We start from the raw sequence: 24,023 nt of genomic DNA, 5'->3' as shown, positions 1-24,023 counted from the left end.
CAGTAAATAATAAAATTAAACTCTTCTTTTTCATATCTAAGCTAATTATCTGAGCTAATAGCTCCAAGTTAACACTAAAAAGAAATAATCAGAAATTAAAAAAAACTGTCAGGATAGTTCAAAGTAGCAAAGAAACAATTCTATAATTGGTACCACTAATGATGACCACCCTTAGGCTTACATTTTAATATTTCACTTACTGAGTGTGTCACAATAGACTTTTTTTTGTTTGTTGTTAAATAACACTCCCATCCACCCCTAGCACACCCATGGGCTTTATTAAATTCAAGAAAATAGCCTCAAATGTTGGTCAGAATGCCAGAGATGGCCCAATTAGAAATAAAATAATTGCTGATGACAAAAATGGCCTTCTTTTTATTCTCAACTATTTTTGATAAATGTGTATTTAAAAATTCATTATTTAACAAAAAATGACTTTTAAAATATATATTTCAAGTCTCAAAAGTTAATTTGAAAGAAATGTATATCATTTCATTTGAAAAATAATGAATAGCTTCTGTAGATATACGTAAGATCCTTATATGAGTTGTAAATCTGTCATTAGAACCATCACATTTTAATATTTTTAAAGGAGAATTCAAGGAAGATTTTTGCTGCATTATGCAATTGATTAAATACAGTACTTTTACATGTAAAAATAATTTACACTGAAAAACTTAAGCAAAAAGTCTGATACTTTATCAAAATAACAGGAACAAAATGAGCAATGAAAAAATAGCAAAAGCTATTACAAAAAATAGTAAATTCCTATTTAAATTCCTGTGTTTACACAGATTAAAAATGTTCATCAATTAATTATATCACACAGATTGTAGCATACTTTAAGCTATAATATAGAAAGGTAACATGGGATATTTAAAATTCAAGCTGCACTTACCAAAACAGTTTTAACCTGAGTCTTTGATGTCTTCAGAAATGCATTTGACAACAATGTACGGAAGTATAGTTATATTTTAGTGGTATAATTCAAGGTTGTTTTTTTTTAATTGCTCTTAATACTGCTTCTTAAATATTTGTGTAAAATTATAAATATTACATTTCTTGTGTATTCTGAACACACAGGAGTATATGAATTGAACAGCTATTACTTTTTTCTTGCTATACAAGCATATGAAGATGTCTTCTTAGTTCAGACTATCTTAGATTGAATTTTATTTTCACATTTTGAGTTGTGAAAATATTGTAAAAGGTCAAAAGATTACCATAGATACTTGAGTATTCCCATGAAATATATCACACCCACTGAGGAATTATACAAGCTTCACTAAAGAATATCAAATTAATCATTTCCTCCTATAAATATTTTCTTTTTATTTTGTGTTTAGAAGTTGCAATCTTAAGTACTATTAACAGAAAATACATAACAAAAGCTTCCTAACAAGTGAAAAAAATAATTATAAATGCTGGAAAAATTGGCCTCATTAACATATTTACAGACTTTTACTTAATACATACTCCTTTGGAAATTAATTATATGACATTTTTACAAGCATTAAAATTTCCAAATCACTCTGAGTAGTGAGCACTTCAGTTCTTTACTGTCTATACCCAGAGTTGAAAGTCATTTAGTTTCTGAGGGCAGAACTGACAAGCAACAGAAATGGTCAATCTGAGATACTGCTGACATGTTCTGTTCTTTCGCCTAAAGATGCTTCTGTTGAGTAAGTGTCTTTATGTTTTTTTTTCTCTTTGCTCTGATCTTCCTGCAGCTTCAGAATTATGTTTCGTATTTCTTCTCTTTTTGTTCTCATTCTTGGAGGAGGAAACCAGTTTGCCAAATTCATAGGTAGTTCAAAATTGAGAACTGGATTCTGAAAATAAAAATATTAAATGCGTATTAAAATTATAATAAATAACATTTTAGTTTTAATCACATAAAGCATTCCAAAGTTAAAAGGAGAAATCAATAACTAATGCAATATGTATTTACAATTACATATAAATATCTATCACATGCTAGGCATTATGCTAGGCACTGGATATGTAAGATACAGTTTCTGCCTATAAATCTTAAAGTCTAAATCAGGGGCTGGCAAATTATAGCCAGTGAGTCAAATTCTGCCCATTGCCTGTTTTTGTAATAAAGTTTTATTGGAACATAGCCATACTAACATATTTACATATGGTCTGTAGATACTATCACTAGGTAACAGCAGAACTGAAAGTAACAACAGAGACCACATGGCCACAAAGCCTACAATATTTACTATCTGGCCCTTTATAAAAATGTTTGCCAGGCTAAGACCAACCTCAGCAACATAGCAAGACCCCAACTCTACAAAAAATTAAAAAATCAGTGGGGCATGGGGGCACATGCCTGTAGTCCTAGCTACTCAGGAGGCTGAGGCAGGAAGATCACCTAAGCCCAGGAATTTGAGGCTACAGTGAGCTATAATTGTGCCACTACACTCCAGCCTGGGTGACACAGCAAGACCCTGTCTCTTTTAAAAAAAAAAAAAAAAAAAAAAAAAAGGCTTACCAGCCCCAGATGATATCTGACATTAATGATAGAACTCACAGGACTTAGTTCATACATTGGATGGCCAATGAAGAAGTAAGGGGTCAAGATAACTGTAAAGAATCAAGGGAGGTAAATGTGGGACTATCCCTCTGAAGTCAAAGCCAGAAAGTGAGGAAGAAATGGTCAACAAGTGTCAGATGGTACTGAGAGTTCAATAGAAATTTTAATATAAAGGTAAAGATGAAGCCAGATTTTAGGTATTTGAGAAGCAAGTAGGATTTGTAGAAATGGAGACAGTGAATATAAATACTTCAAGAAATATATCTGTGAAGAGGAGAAGAGAGGGTAAAAAAGGCAGTCTGATTCATGGGAGAGATTTCTTAAGGTGGAAAGAGCCAATAGAAAGAGCGAGTTGATTATCAGTCACAGAATGAGCTAAATAAACCTTGCATTTGATGAACTATACATATAGTGCTTTTATGCCTTGAAAGTTCTCCAATGTGGAAGTTTTTGCTCCCTGGAATAACTTCTGAAATAATAACTTTCAAACTCTTTAAAATATTTGCTCATTGTGTTTTTTACTAACATAGTCAAATGCACTATTTTATTATTTATTTTATCAGATCCAACAAACTGAAACCCACCTCAAAAAAGCTCTCTACATATTGCAATATGTATACACCACAGTCACTGAAGTTGTTTTGCTGGGGTACTTTTGGATTAGACCCCTTCATAACATCTTTGGAAAAACTTCTTTTGCTTCCTTTTTTAACTTCCCATTCCACTTCTAAATACCTGCAATAATGCATATATAGTAAAAATATACATATACCTAAATATACATAGTTCCTCATCCCCACCAGAATATAAAACAAACGGCAAGATGTGATTTTGAACTTACTCTCTTAATATTTTGACAACATTTGACCGAGAAGGGCCTCTGAGTGAGTCCATAAGTAGGATACAAGGTCTGCAGGGTACAAATGACCAAAAGTTAAAAACTTTATAATATTACAAAGGCATAAAAAGATTAAAAGTGGCATATTTACAATAAATTTAAAACCTTAAAAGTTTCCTTTGTATGCCTCTCAATAAACACTAGGGGGAAAAATGAACCTTATAGACACATATGAACCTTATAGTCCAATGATACTTAAATATCTATGGTTACATTAGATATTAAATCATAGAATATTAATTTAACCATATCTTAGTTATAAATATTTTACATTAAAATTCCATAGTTCGTTCCTAAAAATACTTCAAAATTAGTAGGAAGTCAAAACAATTCTGAAAATTCGGAATATACTCATATTCCAAATCAACAAAAGTGAGACCATGTAAAAGTAGAAGGAAAATAATCCAATTTTAACTAAAACCTATTATAGACATCATCACATAAGAGAATTAGTTTAGAATGCTGTGTTTTTTCCAAGATTCCACTTCAGAACACTCTGTATAACTTAGATTCAACCTTCAACATTTTAATTCTGTAAAGCTATGTTATAAATTCAATTAAGTGAGGAAGTGTAATATAGTGCCAAAAGTCCCAAAATGTTTAAAGATCCAGGTTCTTCATAGCTAAAATTATATGAAATTTGGAGGAGACCCCTTAACTATGCTAGGTCTCTGTATTTTCCATTAAAAGTGAAGTTTGCTTTTCAACGTCTCTTAATGGAGTTTCCATTAAACTTTTCTACAAAACTGTCAAAGGAGATTAAGCCTAGAAATTGGTAATACTTTATCTAAGAAGTTCAGAGTCTCTAGAGAGACTTCAGAAGAATCATGTACTTCCGAAAACCAAAACTGACTCACTGCTGTTTGGGGTTCCCATCTGGAACATGTCCCTCAGGACTGCCTTGATTCACTCCACAGCCTTCATGTAGTAGCTATGAAACCAGTGTAAACTCCAACCCGAAGTTATGATTTTGATATATAATGTTTTCTGCTCCAAAGCACTACATATCAAAAGGAATAGTGGTTCATGATCAAAACTGTACGTGCAGAAGTGCAAGCAGAGGCTGGGAAAATTGGCAAATGGAGGACTGAAATGAATACCTATTTTCTCCTCCCTTAATCCCTGGATAGCATGCCCCAAGTTTCCTCACTGACCCTGACAGCATTTGTGAGCTTTAAGTATTTGTTTAAATAAAAACTGTTCAGTTATGTTTTATTTTATGAATATATTTAAATAAAAATTATCATGTAGTTTGGAAGATAAAACAGTTAATGCTTACTGTTTACAGATAGTAGGTTTTAAATGCCACTGTTCTATTTCTGAATTGCAGTTGTCATCAGCAAGGAATCCATCATCACTGCTATCATCCTATAAAAGACAGCCTCCTGTTAATATTGAAAATATACAATCTAAATAACTAATAAGCTAACAAAATAGCATCATTGGGGACAAACATCTTTGTAACAGATATGTAAAAAAATTTTCTATTTAGGTGATTAGACACTTAATTCCAATTACCTAATGCTGTAAAAAAAATCTAATGACAATTTAGTGGGAAAAAAAAACAAAAAACCAGAGGTTTTATAAGAAATTGTTACATCTATTTACTCAATCTAGAAAAAATCTTAAAGATTGAATATATTATCACTGATTCTTCTGCAAAATATTACTACTCTGATTTTAGTTTATTTTTACAAAAATTTAGTTTGCTAGCTAAGACAGCTATTTCACAATAGGACATAAATAACCTATATTTCTTATTTTACATGAATAATTTTTTCACATCAGAAATATTAATATTTAAACGTTTTTTGGAAACATTGTTTTCCTTGAGACACCAGTATTTTCACTTCACTTGAGAGAAGACAGCTTAAGGACATTGTATCCTTATTGTATAGGTTTTCTTGAATGTAAAATAAATAAGGCATTTTTTGAGACAGCTTCTGGCAACCTTATAAATGGAATAATCAACAATAGGAATAATAGCAATAACAAAGCACAGTTAGATTAGCTAGTTCACAAAATAGGTAACTGCTATCACCAAAAGAGCCAGAGTAAGTGCTCATTATAAACCATGAATGTAATCCCTCTATGTTAGAGAGAAAAACTGTATTTTACAGTCATACATTGTAAACCAAGGGATATCACAAAAAATGGCTTTTGTTCACATGAAGAGAGTAATACGAAAAAAGGAAAAATGGTACGGTATAAAGCTATCTTCACTATTAGACAAATGACCCAGTTTGTCCTAAAAACTAAAGAAAAGTCAGAGAATTAAAGGCATGGTATGGTATAAGATTCCTATAAACTTTTCTCTAGATATAAAGTCCTCATTAACTGAAGCTATAAAACATTTTCAAAAGTAGACTTTATTCTTCCTGTTAGTAATGTTTTTAGGGCAAATGAGAATCTAAGGAAACATTAGAATTCACCTATGTTAATTTTAATTACATATTATCTGCTTCTGCTATGATAGATATACACTAAACTGGACAGAAAAAAAATCACTGGAAAAATGGAAAAAAAATAGGTAACTTTGTGGTATAGCACATAACTAAAAATTTATACCTCTGCCTCTTGAATGTCAAGTCAAATCCAAAGTTATATATGGCCTATAAATGCTTAAGGTGGTGGCTAAGTTGGAGTGAGATAAATTTATATTAAAGTTCAGTCCACACCATAGTGGCAACAATAGCAGCAGCAGCATTCATACTTTTATCCTGGCAACTTTTGACTTGAAAACTGAATTTGTATTTTGAGATGTGATCCAAATCCAGATGTCACAGTGAGTTACTGGATGAAGGGAAGTGCTTATAAAACTTTACAGGAAAACTTTTATTTAGATAAAACATTAGAACTTTTTGCCAAGCATTAGGTTTTACCTGGTTATCCTGATCTTCCGAGAAGTCGATGAGCTCATCTTCAAGCATTTTACCACTTACAGCTGATTCTTCATCATAGTTTACTTTGATTTTGTTTAAGCCATCTGTATCAATAAGAAACATTATATAATAAAAAAGGCCATGCCTAGAACTCATAGTATATGATGTTGAAATTAATGCTAGTAATTGATAAAGTACAAAATCTGCCTTAGTATGCAATATCACAAATATAAAGTTACTTAGACTGACATGTCAATTACGGACCTGTTTCTACTACTCAGGCCCCAAAATTTATTAAAATTTAAAAACTAGGTAGTACGATTAGATATATGTATACTTAAATACATATATGTATGTATATGTGCAGATAAATATTTTTGTGCTAGGTATGCTAGATATCTTTAACTAATAATGGAAGCTACAATAGTCTGAAAATAACCTAGATGTCAAATAACAGGAATAGTTAGCAAATTATAGAACATAAAATAGAATACAATTGCAGAATTATAATTAATATTGTGAAAATATGGAAAATTATTCAATACAGGGTAAAAAATAAACATGATTAAAATTAACAGCCTTGCTTTTAGACAAATAATAAAAATCAATTATTTTGCTGAAAGCTAATCACATAAAATGTTTGAAAGAAACATAAGATTTACATGAAAACAGTGAAAAAGTCAAAGATGTTAATGCCAAATACATCAATATAGTTTACTACAAAGAATACCATTTCAAAATTAAAAAAAAAAAGACTTTTAGGTATTTTACACAGGATAAAATCTATTTTGGTACACATTATTCAAAGGGGTTAAGAATATTAATATAAATAAGATGGGATGGGAAGGAAGCAAAATAAAATGTATTCTTGAAAATATATAAATCTAAATGTTTTGATCAGACAATATACTCTTTAAAATAACTTATAAAGCACTAGAGTAAATCATTTTATTATACAAAAAATAACCTTGTCAATTTATCTTCTTCAAAAATCTGTACTTTTCTGTTTGTTTAAAGCTAAAACACTTATATTTGAATACAATTTGTCCATATCCTCAGACAATTCAGTCAATTACAATCAGGTTATTTCTAGCAGCAAATCATTCCTGCCTACAGAAACTGTGGTCATATGAGTATTTACCTTATACAAACTAAACTGTGTGCATTTCAAAAAACAGGAGAAAAATAAATTATGCAGGCAATTCCTTCCATTATTTTACTCAATAAACAAATGACTTTGAGTAAATTTAGAGGTGATAACTCAATCAGCTATTCTCTCAGTGTCAGTTCTTGAGAGGTTCTCATACAGTAAGACCATTTGAAGATGCTGAGCATCATTCTCAAATTTAAACATACACATTTTCATGTACCATGGCAAGTCAACTTTTTAATAAGGTGCCGATTTAAGAAACAAATGAAAGTAGTGATACCACACATTATTTTCCTATAGCTGACCTTATAAACCTAATCTCTAGGATAAGATACAATTCCCCTTACCACAGCATGTTATCTAATACTAGTAGTCAACAGCTGTGACTATATGTGTTTGACAGTTAAAATTATGTTAAAACTGTCTAAAATACATCATTTAAATCCTGTCAACTACACTCCCAGACCAAATACAACTCAATTACGGAGGTATTAATCAGATCACAAAAATTTTTATAAGCTCTTCTTATCCTAACTTTTAATATGCTATCATTGTACATAGTACATATTGCTTAACCCATCCTCTCTGAGGTAATAAAGGTACACCTAGAGAGTACTCTTATTTAAAATACTTTTGGGTCAGTGATCTCTTAGAAATATCTGATGAAAGCCAATAGGACCTCCTTACTGAAAAATGCTCTGACCTACTTTAGAGCAACATTTTTCAAAGTGTGGGACACTATCAGGATTGGATTAAAGCAAGCATTAAAAAAAAAAACCCCAGAAAATATCAGAGTATCACACACACAATAATGATAATCCCTATTTTATGAAACATTTGTTTCAGAGGCTTTGCCTTTAAAGGAAGATTTAGTTGGTATCATATACACATACTAAAACCAAAACAAAATAAATGCATAAACTATGATAAAAATGAATAAATGTGATAAACAGATATAAAGAAGGCAAACTACATAAAACAGATTATTTTGGCTGGGCATGGTGGCTCATGCCTATAATCCCAGCACTTTGGGAAGCCAAGGCAGGAGGATCACTTTAAGCCAGGAATTCATGACCAGCCTGGTCAACATAGCGAGACCCCGTCTCTACAAAAAATACAAAATAAAAAAAAAATTAGCCGGATGGGATGGTGTGTGCCTATAGTCCCAGCTACTTGGGAGGCCAAAGCAGGAGGATTGCCTGAGCCAGGAATTCAAGGCTGCAGTGAGCTATAACTATGCCACTGCACTCCAGCCAGGGCAACAGAGCAAGATCTTGTCTCTAAAAAAACAGATTAGTTCTTGCTTTAGTCTCCACTAGGATTTTTGAGGCTATTTTTTTTCAAATTTAACTGGCTATTACTTGACCAGAACATTAATTTGTAGCAGAGGGCACTAGGAATCTCTGGAGTTTGTGTATATGAAGCCCTACACTTTGCACTTTGGCCCATTGCTTTAAGTCAAGCACTTTAATTCATTTATTATTATCTTATTTTTTATTTTATTTTTTCAGAGGCAGGGTCTCAGTACATCACCCAGGCTGGTCTAACTCCTGGCCTCAAGTGATGCTCCTGCCTTAAGCTCCAGAGTAGCTAGGATTACAAGCACAAGCAACTGTGCCTGCCTTCATTTTTTATTTGAATTCACATTAAAATACATAAGATTATTGATCAGAGGGAGACTTCGTTTTTTTAAAATAGCTCTACTGAAATTTAATTCATATACCACATAATTCATCCATTTAAAATATACAATTCACATTATTTCTTCTATGTCTTATACCAACTTTTTTCATCCAAAGAGAATGTATTATATCTAATTCACAGTTTATTAAGTTTGCAAGGCACACATTACAACATGTAGTGGAATTTTATGAAGTAGCCTATTTTACTAATGGGTTAAAAGAATACAGTTGACTTGATATTAAATTTAACAATTTGAACAGAAACTTTACATTTCTTTAACAGGTGCTAGAAATACGGAACCGACTCAAGGAAAAAAACCAACTCATTAGAGCCGAAGGAAAATAAAAAAGCAGAGACTGAACCAGTGGCCCTCTTCTCATTGAAAAAGGTGAAGGAGGCCGGGTGCGGTGGCTCATGCCTGTAATCCTAGCACTCTGGGAGGCTGAGGAGGGCGGATCGCTCAAGGTCAGGAGTTCGAGACCAGCCTGAGCAAGAGCAAGACCCTGTCTCTACTAAAAAAAAAAAAAAAAAAAAAAAAAAAAAAATAGAAAGAAATGATTTGGACAGCTAAAAATATATACAGAAAAAAAATTAGCCGGGCATGGTGGCGCATGCCTGTAGTCCCAGCTACTCAGGAGGCTGAGGCAGAAGGATTGCTTGAGCCCAGGAGTTTGAGGTTGCTGTGAGCTGGGCTGATGCCACGGCACTCTAGCCCGGGCAACAGAGTGAGACTCCGTCTCAAAAAGAAAGAAAAAGGTGAAGGAGAGTGAGAAATGAGAGGAATCAAGCTTTAATTGGAATGTTAACAACTATTTTGGAGGAGAAAGCTTTAATTTCTGCCTTTGGCCACTTGAATTTAACAATCTGTAAATTGAAAAGACTGCATTATTGCCTTATAAATCTAAGACTGTGCAACTGTTTATGGTGAATAAATTTCCTATGAAATAAAAATAAATTCAAGTTTCTACAAATGGAAAATGTAAACCTGGTACTATAATTTTAAAACTGCATTCTCTAGGGCTGAGGGGGAAAGAGTGACTACAAAGGGGGCAAAAGGAGATTGTTTTGGAGTGATGAAAAGGTTCTAAATTTTGGTTGTGGCAGTGATTACATGACTGTATACATTTATTAAAGCTCATTGAGCTATACTCATTAAATAAGTGAATGTCATGTTAAGTAAATTATACCTCAATAAACCCGATTTTTTAAAAAAAACTTTAATTCTTTAAAAAGGATCTTAATCCTGTTTATTAAAAAATTCCATTTATTCTGAATTCTTTCATTCTTTCAAAACATTTAGGAGCTGGGTGTGGTAGCTCATGCCAGTAATCCTAGCATGCTGGGAGGCTGAGGTGGGAGGATCCCTTGAGGTCAGGAGTTCAAGACCAGCCTGAGTAAGAGCAAGACCCCATCTCTACCAAAAAAAAAAAAAACCCCAGAAAAATCAGCAAGGTGTGGTGGCATGTTCCCGTAGCCCCAACTACTCAGGAGGGCGAAGCAGGAGGATCACTTGAGCCCAGAAGTTTGAGGTTGCAGTGGGCTACAATGACGCCACTGCCACTGCCACTGCACTCTAGCCAGGGTGACAGAACCAGACTCTGTCTCAAAACAAACAAACAAACAAAAAACAAATTTAGATACATACCTGTATGAGGCATAGAACTTAAACATTCATTCTGTAGGCCATTCTCACTTTTAGTCCTATCAGCAACTTTTGGGCATGCAGATTCTCCTTTATTTGATTCTTCATTTTCACTTGCAGTATGATTTATTTTTTTCACATTACACTTCACACTGCATATGTTTCTCCGATAACGAGAGTCACTTTCTTCCTGTCCAGCATTTGAATCACTTACAGCTACGCAATGTTTTTTGTTTAGCATCTTCTTAATTACAGGCTTGGCAGAAGAGTTTTGTGAACAACTGTCCATTTCACTGGCTGAAGGAGAAGAAATACAACTGTCCTCTACAGTTGAACATTTTTGTATGACTGCATTTTCATGGTAATGAGGATTAGGTTCATACTTTGGTTTTTCCAAACCAGGGAAACAAACAACAGCCAAAAACCAGTGTGCACTGTAAAAAACAAATGAAACTACTAAATATATTATTAGAAAATTTATTATATTTGGTAATATATATCAATTGAAATAGTTTTCTAAAATTTTTGATAACAAATTTATTAAGAATGCCCAATTTTTTCAATTCTCATATTAATCAGCTTGTATATGATTATTGATTCATTAACAAAATACAATGTCTATTCATAGCCTGCATTCACTATTGCAAACAATCTTTTGAACCTTTTCTTGTTTGTGGAATGAAAAATTCATTGCTTTTTTGGGCAATTATGTCAGTTTGCAATTCATTGTTCCCATTTGCCTTCCCTTTCCCAACTTTATGTAAAAAGAAATCTATCTAGCCGTAAGGTTAAAATGTCTTCAGAAGTCTAATTAAACTATATAATTTTCAACACTTTGTAAGTACTGTATATATAGTTTTCTTTTACTGTATTTGGGTTATTATTAATAAGGTACGAAGGGGCTTAATATTGAAAATATATATATAAGTAATCTTTTGTTTCATGCTATATTGAAATATAAATACATTAAAAGGAAATAACATATTTAATCTAGTCATTGTTACAAAAATTCAAGTATTAGTAAAGAGTTCCAGCTCTGACTCAAGTGGGTGCTGGTGATATAGCTGAATTTAGATATCTCAGTTCCCAACAGTGGATTATATGCCACCAATAAGAAGCTGCATGGTCTCAGCTAATATTTGTCAAACTAACAAATTTTTTTAAGGACCAACTACTTGCTAGGCACAGTGCTATGTGCTGGGATACAATGAACAGGCTATAGGTGTCAGACAGCTTATCAGTCAAGCACAATAATATCTGTCATATGGTAGGGTGTTCAATACTTATTTGCTGAATGAAAAAATAAATATCTTGGCATGGATAAAAGTTATTCCACATTCTCATTTCTGCAAAATATTAGAGTATCCCAAGGTAGTACTAAGAAACAGAACTATCTATGACTTCATCAGATAGCATCTAATAGAAAGGTCATAAAGGCTGGCTTCATCCTTAGTAAAGTCCAGATGGATGAATGCTTCTGTCTAGTTCTTGATTATTAATCCTCAGTATCCTATGGATTAGGTCAGGTTGGAGTGAAAGAAAGAGCATGCCAACTTCCTCATTTCATCAACTCTAAGACACAGCTGAATATAAGTCACATCTCAATTTTAGAAATGTTAAGATGTGAAAAAATGTACTTTAAAAATTGATGAAATATGCTATAATATGGTGATTCTCTACCTACACCTGTAAGCTATCACAGTTCCTAACATTTCATAGCTATGCCAATATGGATAAGCTACAAATTTTCTGTTGCCTCACCTAAAAACTATGAAAAATCCTTTTTTTTTTTTTTTTTTTTTGGTCTGGCTGAAAAAGAAAGCTGAATCAGATAATCACTTTTAACCTCTAAGAGCCAGAGTTTTGCTTTTATAATCCCTTTCAACAGCAGCTACATTAACTTTAAATCAAGAGTGGAAAAGAGGTAAAAACAGGCAATTTCCCTTATCTTAAGATGGATTAGATACAAATACCAAATTTGTGCTCCTTGGCAATTACTGTGACTTTTTGTTTTTCCCATTAAGCTCTATTGGACTTAATACGGTGACAATTTTTAAACAAATGGTTTAGAAACTTAAGTTTTAAAAAAATTAGCATCACTAGAAAAGTTAAAAACATGACAAACATATGGCAGCCTATCTAATATAATTAGTGTATACAAATATTTGTGGCTTCACCTCTTCAAAACACAATAACAAAACACAAACCAACACAAGTCTTCTTGATTTGCAGGCTATTTTTTTCAAGTGCAAATGGTACAGCCCTCTTACACAATCTTTTACTGGCCCTACATTTTAGGTCATGCTCTACCCCTCACCAAGATGACTATAAGCACTCATAGTAACTTCCATCCACAGATATAGTGACTAAGAGGGATGTACCTCTATCTCCAAATTGTGGGTACCTCAATTATATTTCCATTTTAAATTTTTATAATTTATTTCCAATAAATGGCTTTCCTTTCATTCAGTAGGCAGCTCACACGTTACTTTATATAGTGTCAAGAAACCTTTTTGTAGGCCAGGCATGGTGGCTCACACCTGTAATCCTAGCACTTTGGGAGACTGAGGCAGGAGAACACTTGAGGCCAGGAGTTCGAAACCAGCCTGAGCAACACGGCAAGACTCTGCCTCTACAAAAAAGGGAAAAATCAGCTGGGCATGGTGGCGTGCCCTTGTAGTCTCAGCTACTTGTGAGGCTGAGGGAGGAGGATTGCTTAAGCCCAGAAGTTTGAGTTTGCAATGAGCTATGATGATGCCACTGCACTCACTCTGTTTCAAAAAAAAAAAAAAAAAATGAAGAAATGAGAATGAAGAAACTAAAGATTAATTAGTTTTAAATTTTACTATGATATAAAAATATATAGCTTTGAAGAAGTTGTGCTTTATAGCTATAACCAATGTTTTGACCTACCCTACCTTTGATTAGTGTAATTAGAGAGCACAAGTTTCATGATCAAAATATGATTTTAAATAAACAGAGTTTGACTATTCTATAGAGCAAATTGTTTTTTGCATTCTAGCCTGGGCAACAGAGCAAGACCCTGTCATTCATTCATAAATAAATAAACATTCAAATTCCTCTGTATAACCTAATCATCTTTTCGTATAATCTTTTCTATAAGATATTTGCTTGATCATAAGCACCACTGGTTTTTTTTAAATGACATTATTTCACATTGACCAATAAAATGAAATTAGAAAGGTATCTATTAATAGTGTAGTGTTTGCAAACTTCATCTTATATGATTCACTGGGAAGCTGCATGAATTTTCATAAAATAGGCAGTACAAATATGAATATTCACAACAAATTTCAGAAAGTTTTAAAATGGATGAATTCTTTATCTCATAAGTGCATTGAAAAAAAACTGCCACCACATTTACATAAAGGAAATTCATACTCACGCTTCATTAAGGGGTACAAAAATAAAATCCTTCTCAAAAATATCTACATGCCGGGTCCATGTTTTTACTCTCCCATGTCGTTTTTGCTGTATGCTATAAGAAGAGAGACAAACTATAAGCTTCTGAAGTATCTCCAGTGCTTCAGCTTATATGCAGTGATGTATAAATTATGAAGATTCAGATGTAACAGCTGTTAACAGTTGTATAAAATGGTTTGACAAGTTGGAGAAAGAAAACAGCATCTTAGATAAGAACTAGGAAGGCATGGGACTCCCCATCATTGAAGCTGGAGGAAAGAGATATTTAGTTCCTGCTACTACATCTGAAGGGTTCCAGTGCTAATCTTGCCTAGACTTCTATACTATTTTTATTACTGCAGAATTGGTACTACCAACTATATTGAGAGGTATATCACAGCATGACTTATGGTAACTGGGGAGAAGATAGTAGGAAAAGTAACAGTATAGACTATGATTACTGGTCATAATCAATGATTACCATCAACCTAAGATGCAAAATTAGGAATTGCTGAAGTAGAAGAAAATATTATTCATATAATGCACAACGGCCATCAATTCAAGACATTTAACAGTAGTTATGAAAAAATGTACCAACTCTTTTAAGTGTTCTCTTTTGACCAATTACCAGCAAGTATCAGAACCAGATGCCATCACTTATATGGAGGTGAATTATAAACAAAAATAACTCAGAAGTAATATACAGAATAGTATTTCCTTAATTTGTCTGACAAGAATCTAGGACAGAGCTTATTAAAAGTACAGATTCATAGGTTCCTCTCTGAGACAGTAAGGATGGAACACCTAGGGTAAAACAGAGCAATCTGTATTTAGTGAGTAAGTAATTTTTTGAAAAAATTATCAGTCATATTTGGTAAAGACTGATCTAGGTATTTGGCCTAAAACATTTATGAATTCCAGGTATTCTGAAAGTATTAGAATATTCTGAATTATATCAGTTTTGCAAACTAGTAATAGAACTAAATGATGTCTCAATGTAAATAAGTGATTTTTTTAAAAAAAAATTATACCCCCAAACCAGCACAAGGTTAGTTTAAGATAGCAGAACATGAATCTGTGAAGAATGAAAATGAACCTGAGTGATTTGGTGTGTTCCCTTCCTGGCTGCAGAATTAAAAAAAAAAAAAAAGTAAATTGAAAACATCTGTGCTTTCTTTCAAATACGTGATTTTTTTACTAAGTTAAATTTGAGTGACATACTACACCTGTTAAATATTTTCAGAGTTTGACTTACGACAGATTAGTTGTTTCATGATTTCTCCTTTCTCTCTGATTAAGGCGTTTATAGAAGAAAGAACTAAATATATGAATTCGGTCAGCTTCTTCTTTCTTCAGTTTTTCAAGCACCAAATATCTATTTTATACAAACATAATTCAAACATAATGAATGTAACCATTCACTTTATATTAAAAAGTCAATCAATTATCAAATCTATTTAGCCACTATCATCAATCGCTATTCCTTAGAACTGAAAGATGTTATTAGCAAAGTTTACTTCATATTCTAGGCAATGATAACCACTAGATTACCTTCAGGCAATGGAAAGTGATATTTGAGAGTAAAACTATAATTTGAAATGTTTTAAAACAAGGGCACATCTAAATCACGAGTGAAGTAAGCAAACGTCCACACAAAAATTTGTACATAAACTTTCATGGCAGCATTATTCATAATAGCCAAAAAACACAAATAACAAAAATGCTCATCAATTGATGAATGGAAAAATAAAACGTGTTATATCCATAATGGAATACTATTCAGCAATAAAAATAAATGAAGTGCTAATACTTACGATAACACAGAAGAACTTTGAAATTATGCTAGGTGAAAGGGGCTATTCACAAAGGACCGCATGTTGTATGATTCCATCTATATAAATTGTCCAGAATATGCAAATCCATAGAGATAGAGAGGAGACTGGTGGTTGCCCAGGGCTGGGGTGGGGTTGAAGGGAAACGGGGAGTGATTGCTAATAGGTACTAGTTTTCTTTTTGAGGTAATGAAAATGTTCTAATATTGATTGATTCAACTTCTGAATATACTAAAAAACACTGAATTGTATACTTTAAATGGTTTAACTGTATGGTACATGGATTATATCTCAATAAAGAGATATGTATTGTTTATTTCATTTTAAACAGTTCAGTTAATAAACCATGAAGACCCAGCCATATACTACTTTTTATGAAAACAGAAAAGAAATAGAAACATGTACAGTGGTTAGGTTGTAACAATGACTCTTTAAAGTGATCTTACATTGGTTCTAATTTTTCTTTGCCTTATTATATCAAAAGAAATAGCAATGGTCCTTATATCACAAAAGGAAATTATGATATATTAAATTTAATTGCTTATGTTCCAAACTTTCTAATAGGAGCTAAGCAAATTGAAGCTTATAACCATATTCATTTTACCAAAGTGAAGACGTCTGAAAGTCTGTGAAATCTTACACAGAAACAGCAAATGCTTAAGAGATTTGTCCTCCCAGAGTGCACATTCTTGAATGAGACCTGTTACTTTTATCGTTAATATTTGATAGTTCCAAAGCTCAACTTCTAATGAAAAGCACATAACTTAAAAGATTTCTTGCATTCAGGCAACTCAGCGTGCCCCCACACACTGAGCTATTATAATACAGCAAATCTGGTCAACTCACAGATTAAATCAGTTGCTGAATTCTATCATAATATCCTCAAAATAGAATGTGTAGTGAACTAGCTATGAGTCCAGGGACTCCCATATGGATGAACCATACTACTTTTGCTGGCCCAAACTACAATGGTTACTTTGTAAAACTGAACCAAATAAACAAAGGGATAATTCGATTTAAAAAAGGAAAAATATCTTTAAGAAAACTGTCTACTTCATAATGTAAACAAATTTATGCCTTTGTCTTTCTGATATACAACCATAAGAATTTCTGTGATTACAGGTCTGGATTTTTTAAATGTAAATGTGTTACAACTATTAATTTTAATAAAAACAATCTTAACTCGAATTAAAGGAAAAATCCAAGTTTATCACAAAAATTTGTGGGAATTTCTTCCATTTGGTTGCATTAATTTCTATCAGCGCATAAATAACTTAAACATTGAATGTCCTGGTGAAGCTGTTCACTTGCTATTTCATAAAGTGGAAAATCTAGTAATAATACCATGACTTCAGTAATTATAAGAGAGTTAAAAAATGATTTTAAGGTTAATCTGCAACTTTATGAAAGTGATTTTGAAAGTAATTTTTTAAAATAATCCTTTTCTTCACTCCATTAACATTCTCCAGATGCAATGCCCTTCTATTTCTTGCAATGTTGGTAAACTTTGTTTAAAAGTTTGTTTCTAATTATTACGGTAAGATTTAGAAATGGAGAAGAATGAGCCTGGCAGCAGGAGTTACTCATTTAATAGTGAATTTAAAAAAAGTTTCCTCCCATGTACGAGGTGTTAGTTAAGGAAAAAAAGTTTCCTCTTTTTAACTCACATATGATTTTAAAAAATCATGGGTTTTGTTAGGCTCTCTTTATTATTTCGTATGTAGATTTGCACCAGAGAAGGCGGACCTTGAAGGTATTTTAAGTTTATTATGTGAAATTTGTTTTAAGATGTAACTGTAAAATATGAAGCAGCCTCCTGAAAACATTAATAGTCAGGATTATAAACAAGTAACTATAAAATCTCTATTATAATCTCTACTATAAGAAGTATAATTTGAATATGAAATAGACTAAACTACAATGTAAAAGAATACAGGAGTTCAACTCATTTTTTAGATTCAGCTAAGTGCTTTCAAAAACAAAAAATCATTTTAAATATAAATACTTAAATAGGTTAAAAGTAAAGGGGTAAAGAAATATATACCATGCAAATGCAAATCAAAAGAAAGCTGAAGTAGCTATATTCATTTTGATCAAAGTAGACTTAAGGACAAGGAAGATTATCAAGGATAAAGAGAGACCTTACATAATGATAAAGAGGTCAATTCTCCAAGACATGAATCTGTATGTGTCTAACAAGAGTTTCAAAATACATGTGGCAAAAACTGATATAAGTTTGAAAGGAGAAACACAAAAATTCATAATTATAGTTGGAGATTTCAATAACCCTTTCTCAAGTTGGTAGAGCAAGTATGCAGAAAACTAATAAGGACAAAGATGACCTGAACAGCACTATCAACCGACTTGACCTAATTGACATGCATAGACCACTCTATCCAACACCATATATTCACTTCTGGCCTTTCAGTAGCTCGGTTTGTTGAAGTAGTATACATTAGGATTGAGAGAAAACTTTTTCTATTTAAGTTGTAGTAAAAACATAAAATTAACCATCTTAACCATTTTTGAGTGTACAGTAGTATACTAAAGTATACTCACATTGTTACAAACAGATCTCCAGAATTTTCTGATGTTGCAAAACTGAAACTTTATATCCAATAAATAACAACTTTTTCTCCTCCCCTCACCCCCAGTCTCTGGTAACCTAACCACCAATTCTACTTTCTGTTTCTATGAATTTGACTACTTTAGAGCCCTCACATAAGTGGAATCATATAGTACTTATCATTTTGTGAGTAATTTCACTTGGCACAATGCCTTCAAGGTTCATCCATGTTGTAGCATCCTTTTTAAGGATGAATATATTCCACTGTATGTATGTACCATATTTTGTTTGTCCATTCATCAATGGACAGTTATTATTTCTACCTCTCTGTTACTGTGATTAATGCTGCTATAAATATGGGTGTGCAAATACCTCTTCAGGACCTTACTTTCAATTCTTTCGACATACTGTCATGAATCACTTACTAACAGGGAAATGTTATGAGAAAGGTGTTAGGCGTAGTAGTGCAAACATTATAGAGTGTACTTACACAAACCTAGATGGTACAGCTTACAAAAACCTGTACAGCATGTTACTGTACTAAATATTGTAGGCAACTGTACCACAATGGTAAGTATCTGTGTATCTAAACATAGAAAAGGTACAGTAAAAACACAGTATTATAATCTTACAGGATTGCGGTCACATACGCAGTCCATCATTGACCAAGATGTCAGTTATGGTGCATGACTGTATACTCAGAAGTGGGATTGCTAGATCATGGAGTAATTCTATTTTTAATTTTTTGAGGAACCTACATATTGTTTTCCATAGCAGCTACACCATTTTACAATCCTACCAACAGTGTACAAGGGTTCCAATTTCTCCATATCCCCACCAACACTCATTTTCTTTTTTTTTTCAATAGTAGCCATCCCAATGGATATGAGCTGATATCACACTGTGGTTTTTGCTTGCATTTTTCTGATGATTAGCAACCTCGAGCATCTTTTCACATGCTTCTTGGGCATTTATGGGAGATGACTTTTTTTTTTTTTAAAGTCACTTTGCTGCTCAGGCTGGAGTGCACGATCATAGCTTGCTGCAGCCTTGGACTCCTGGGCTCAAGCAATCCTCCTGCCTCAGTTTCCCCAAAAGTGCTGGGATTACAGGCATAAGCCACTGTACCCAGCCAGATAACATCTTTTGACTCAGCTATGAAGAACTTTGTTTAAATTTGTTCTTGAATGCGTGTTAGATTTTTTTTTTTTTTTTTTGAGACAGAGTCTCACTTTGTTGCCCAGGCTAGAGTGAGTGCCATGGCGTCAGCCTAGCTCACAGCAACCTCAAACTCCTGAGCTTAAACGATCCTACTGCCTCAGCCTCCCAAGTAGCTGGGACTACAGGCATATGCCACCATGCCCAGCTAATTTTTTTTTTCTATATATACTTTTAGTTGTCCAGATAATTTTTATTTCTGTTTTTAATAGAGACGGGGTCTCACTCTTGCTCAGGCTGGTCTCGAACTCCTGACCTCGAGCGATCCACCCGCCTTGGCCTCCCAGAGGGCTAGGATTACAGGCGTGAGCCACCGCGCCCAGCCTTGAATGCGTGTTAGATTTTAAAGGGGTCTTGCAAAGTTAGGCACTTAGAATCTATGGCAGTTTCTCTTACCACAAAGTATACGACACATTCCATCTCACTGAAACATACTCCATCATTAAAAGGAAAAATGGTGCCCTTGAAAAGGGGATATAGTTAACCTACATAGAATATATTATCCTGTTGGTTGATGGTGTTGTTGAGTTCTTCCATATCCTTGTTGATTTTCTTTCTAGGTGTTCTATCAGTTGTTGAGAGAGGGGTACTGACATATCCAGTTGAATTACATCCTTCTCCTTTCACGTCTACCACTTTTTGCTTCACATACTTCATACCTCCATTGTTCAGTACCTATGTATTTAGGATTGTTACATTTTCTTGGTAGATAACTCCTTTATCAGAAGTTTATCAGATATTAATATAATTATCCTTGCCTTCTTTTGACTAATGCTTGTATGGTCTATCTTTTTAAATCCTTTTCCTTTTAAACTATGTATATCTTTAACTTTGAAGTTTCTTGTTAAGACATTCATGTAGACTGTTCATTGATCTTTTCCTCTGTCTTCTCCATCTGCTATTTATCCCATCCGCTGAAGTCATTTCAGTTTTTGTATTTTTAGTTCTAAAATTTCCACTTGTTTCTTCTTCATATTGTTTTGATATTTTCATGTTTCACACATGGTCATTATGTTCATCAAATAATTTTTATGATGGATGCTTTAAAATCTTTGTAAAATAATTCTGACATTCACATCTTCTCAGTGTTGATGTCTACTGATTTTCTTTTTCTCATTTAGTTTGAGATCTTCTTGATTCTTGGTGACACAAATGATTTTCAGTTGAAATCTGGACAGTTTGAGTATTATAAGACTCTGGATCTTATTTATTGCTGGCAAGTATACAGAACTATGCAGGTATTATTTAATTCTTGTGTCTTAGCAGGCTTCCTCTGGCACTACACTCCAGTGGGTAAAGATGGATGTTGCCATGCAAGCTTGGAAGTACATGTTCTGTCCTAGATCTCCACTGATATTGGAGGGCTCTTTGCCCTTGATGGGTAAAGTCTATTGGGGTGGGAGCCTCACCAGCAGGCTTCCACTGATACCATCTCCATTGGAGCGGAGGGGTAACTTGTTACCTACCCCCTAGAAACAGTGTAGGTTCTACACTTGGCTTTAATTACCTTATGGTTATTGTGACCTCAAATTTATTCTTAGCCCTTATATGCCCTGACCTCTGCTATATTGTTTACATTGAATATATCCTCCTTTAAAGCTCTCACCTCCTTTGGATTTCATGACACCACTCTCTGGATTTCTCTTCTTACCCCTCAAACGCCTTCAGAAATTATTCATGGGAGCCTTTTTATTCCCTGTCTCTTAAAACTATTCTCCAGGGTCTGTCCTTGTATCACTTTTTTCATTCTATATCCCTACCTAAGCAATTTCTCATAATGAAACAAAAACCTACAAAGCAAACCTTCCTAAATCTATGTATCTCCAGGCCAGAAGTCAACTGACCTCTAGAATCATATTTCAACTGCTTGTTGGCACTATCCCTTTTGCTGTATCACAGATATCTAAAAGGGAGCTCATCCCTTCCCCACTCAAGCCTGCTCTGCTCCTGAACTCAATACTTCAGTAAGGACCAACATCACTTAGCAGGTCTTACAAGCCAGAAACTAGGATTTATCTGGTACCCATTTCTCTCCTTCTTAATATCCATTTAATCAGTAGTGGAATCCTGCTAATTCTATATCCTAAACAACTCTACCTCATAAAACATCTCACCCTTTTCCACTCCAACTAAAATGCCTAAATTAGGCTTCTTAAATCACATTAATTCCTTTAAATAATTTCTCATTTATACTTCTCCACAATGCACATGCCTATCAAAATGGCCTTAAGGAAATTCAATTATGATATTACTTCTCTGACCAAAACTTCACTCTTTATAACAATGTGGTTTTTTTCCACCAAATTATGAGCTGCAACCATTAGCAGGTATAAAATCAATTCAGATTTCAACACTAGGTTTTTTAAAAATTTGTTTTTTTAATGAACTACATTAAAAGAAACTAGAAAATATTAGAAAGTACTGGTCATACTGATGCTAAGTTCTGTTTTGTTTCATATACATGCCCATTTTATAGCACAAACCAGTAAACACACACAGATTTTATGTGTGAACACACTGCACACAGGTGTGTATGTATGTGTATATTGGGTCTTCACATAAGCTGTTCTAGGAAAGCTTCCTGGTCCTTCATATCTTCCAACCCCCAAAGAGAATGAAGCATTCACTCATCTGCTGTGTCTATACCATGTTAATGCTTCTATCATTGCTTTAATCCCATTTATGTTTCCTGTAAGACCACAAACTTCTAATATAGTACCTGGCACACAGCTGGCACTTCATGAACATACATTGAAGGAAATGAGTGAATTCATACGTTTGTACTTGCTCAACATTTACCAAACCTGTGGTAGTAACAATTTTCTAAATGTTTAAAACAGTGTAACAGTAACAACATAATATAATAAGCTTCTATTTATGAACCCTTTGTATGTGGCTAAGCATTTTTCCTAGGGCCTGACATGTATTATCTCATTTAATTCTTACAACTCTTTTAGATATTATTCTCATTTTTAAAATGTGGAAACACATTAAATCACTTCCCAAATGTCACACAGGAAGTGACAGTGATAAAATTCAAAACCCAAACAATCTGACTCTAGAAAACAAAGATAAACCATATGATAGAATGTTAAACATTTGCTAACAGGTTAGCAGAAAATTAACTTACTTCAAATAAAAGTCTATAATAACATCATTTAAAAATTCTCCTTCATTTAGACAGTGCAGATCCTCATTAGTAACAGAGATGCCTCCCTTAGCTGGAGGTGGTGGATATACTATCAACCTATAACAAAATAAACAAGCAAATAAATCTCTATATATAGATATATACAACTGAAATGTAATAAAACAGTTAAAGAAATTTAAGAGAAATGCATATGTAAAGGAAGTCTCTCACTTTTCTACAGGGCCAATGAAGACGGTGTGGCTCTCTCCAGTTTCTTCTTCATCATCAAAAAACTGGAATTCCTGTTTGTTTCTAAGTTGTATTTTAGATTCAAAGGATACCTAGTAAAAGAAATTAAATCAGCAATTCACAAAGTCAATTGGGAAAATTTTCGATAAAAAGAACAAGTACAGGCAAGAATGGTTTTCAATTAAAAAGGATTAAAAATATAAATCTAAAAAGTATGCATGATATTTAACAATAAATACAAGAAACAGGCAAAACTAGTGGCCACTCTAGCAGTGATACTCTCCCAACTTATATAATAACGGTTTTCCAGTAACTTATTTCTTTAAGATCTCAACTAGCTGTATTAAATTAGCTTATGTGAAAGATGGCCTTACTAGTAACCTATCTAACAGAGGAAAACTAACCCATCTAACAGAAAGTAAGCGAAATAAAGCACAGCACAACTACCTGCTTTGTTTTCTATAATTAAAACACCTGTGGTCGAACTAGTTCTCTCTAAGACTTTGTTTTCTCAGCCTTGAAGAGCCTGAAGCAGATAGCAGGAGTGCGACCTCCCTGCTCCAGCTCTCTGCCTCAGTTCCTGCCCAAAAAACCAGATTTCAAGGACTCAGATAACCCGGCCGCACAGAGAAAATAAAAAATAAAGAACTCCCTGACATTTCACCACTCCTGCTATCCCCCTTGCTGAAGCAGGGGAGGAAAAGCCATTTTTACGCTTTAAAAGCAACAAGCAACTTTCCTCAGCTGCCTGGCATTTTCACTCCTTTCTTGGTGTGCCTCGGCCACTCCCTCCTTCTCTCTCTCTCTC

At 33.5% G+C, this 24,023-nt stretch overlaps 1 protein-coding gene across 5 annotated transcripts in view; it reads right to left on the bottom strand.

Annotated features, from left to right (window-relative positions):
* Positions 1-1,312: 1,312 nt before the first annotated feature.
* SENP6 (SUMO specific peptidase 6) overlaps positions 1,313-24,023 on the bottom strand; it is a 106,669-nt gene continuing 83,958 nt past the window's right edge. For all 5 annotated transcript variants that reach the window (XM_045543908.1, XM_045543909.1, XM_045543910.1 and 2 more), the window contains 10 exons: positions 23,198-23,307; positions 22,967-23,083; positions 15,476-15,595; positions 14,204-14,296; positions 10,801-11,231; positions 6,323-6,426; positions 4,720-4,808; positions 3,384-3,452; positions 3,127-3,277; positions 1,313-1,832 (listed from right to left, as the gene is read on the bottom strand). In XM_045543908.1, the coding sequence (XP_045399864.1) occupies positions 1,626-1,832; positions 3,127-3,277; positions 3,384-3,452; positions 4,720-4,808; positions 6,323-6,426; positions 10,801-11,231; positions 14,204-14,296; positions 15,476-15,595; positions 22,967-23,083; positions 23,198-23,307 (1,491 nt within the window). In that variant the 3' untranslated portion in view covers positions 1,313-1,625. The remainder of the gene's footprint in view (positions 1,833-3,126; positions 3,278-3,383; positions 3,453-4,719; positions 4,809-6,322; positions 6,427-10,800; positions 11,232-14,203; positions 14,297-15,475; positions 15,596-22,966; positions 23,084-23,197; positions 23,308-24,023) is intronic.

The sequence above is a fragment of the Lemur catta genome, chromosome 2 (genome assembly GCF_020740605.2).
Source record: "Lemur catta isolate mLemCat1 chromosome 2, mLemCat1.pri, whole genome shotgun sequence".
Taxonomy (NCBI): domain Eukaryota; kingdom Metazoa; phylum Chordata; class Mammalia; order Primates; family Lemuridae; genus Lemur; species Lemur catta.
The sequence above is the reverse complement of the archived record's forward strand: the minus strand, read 5'-3'. Positions and strand labels throughout refer to the sequence as shown.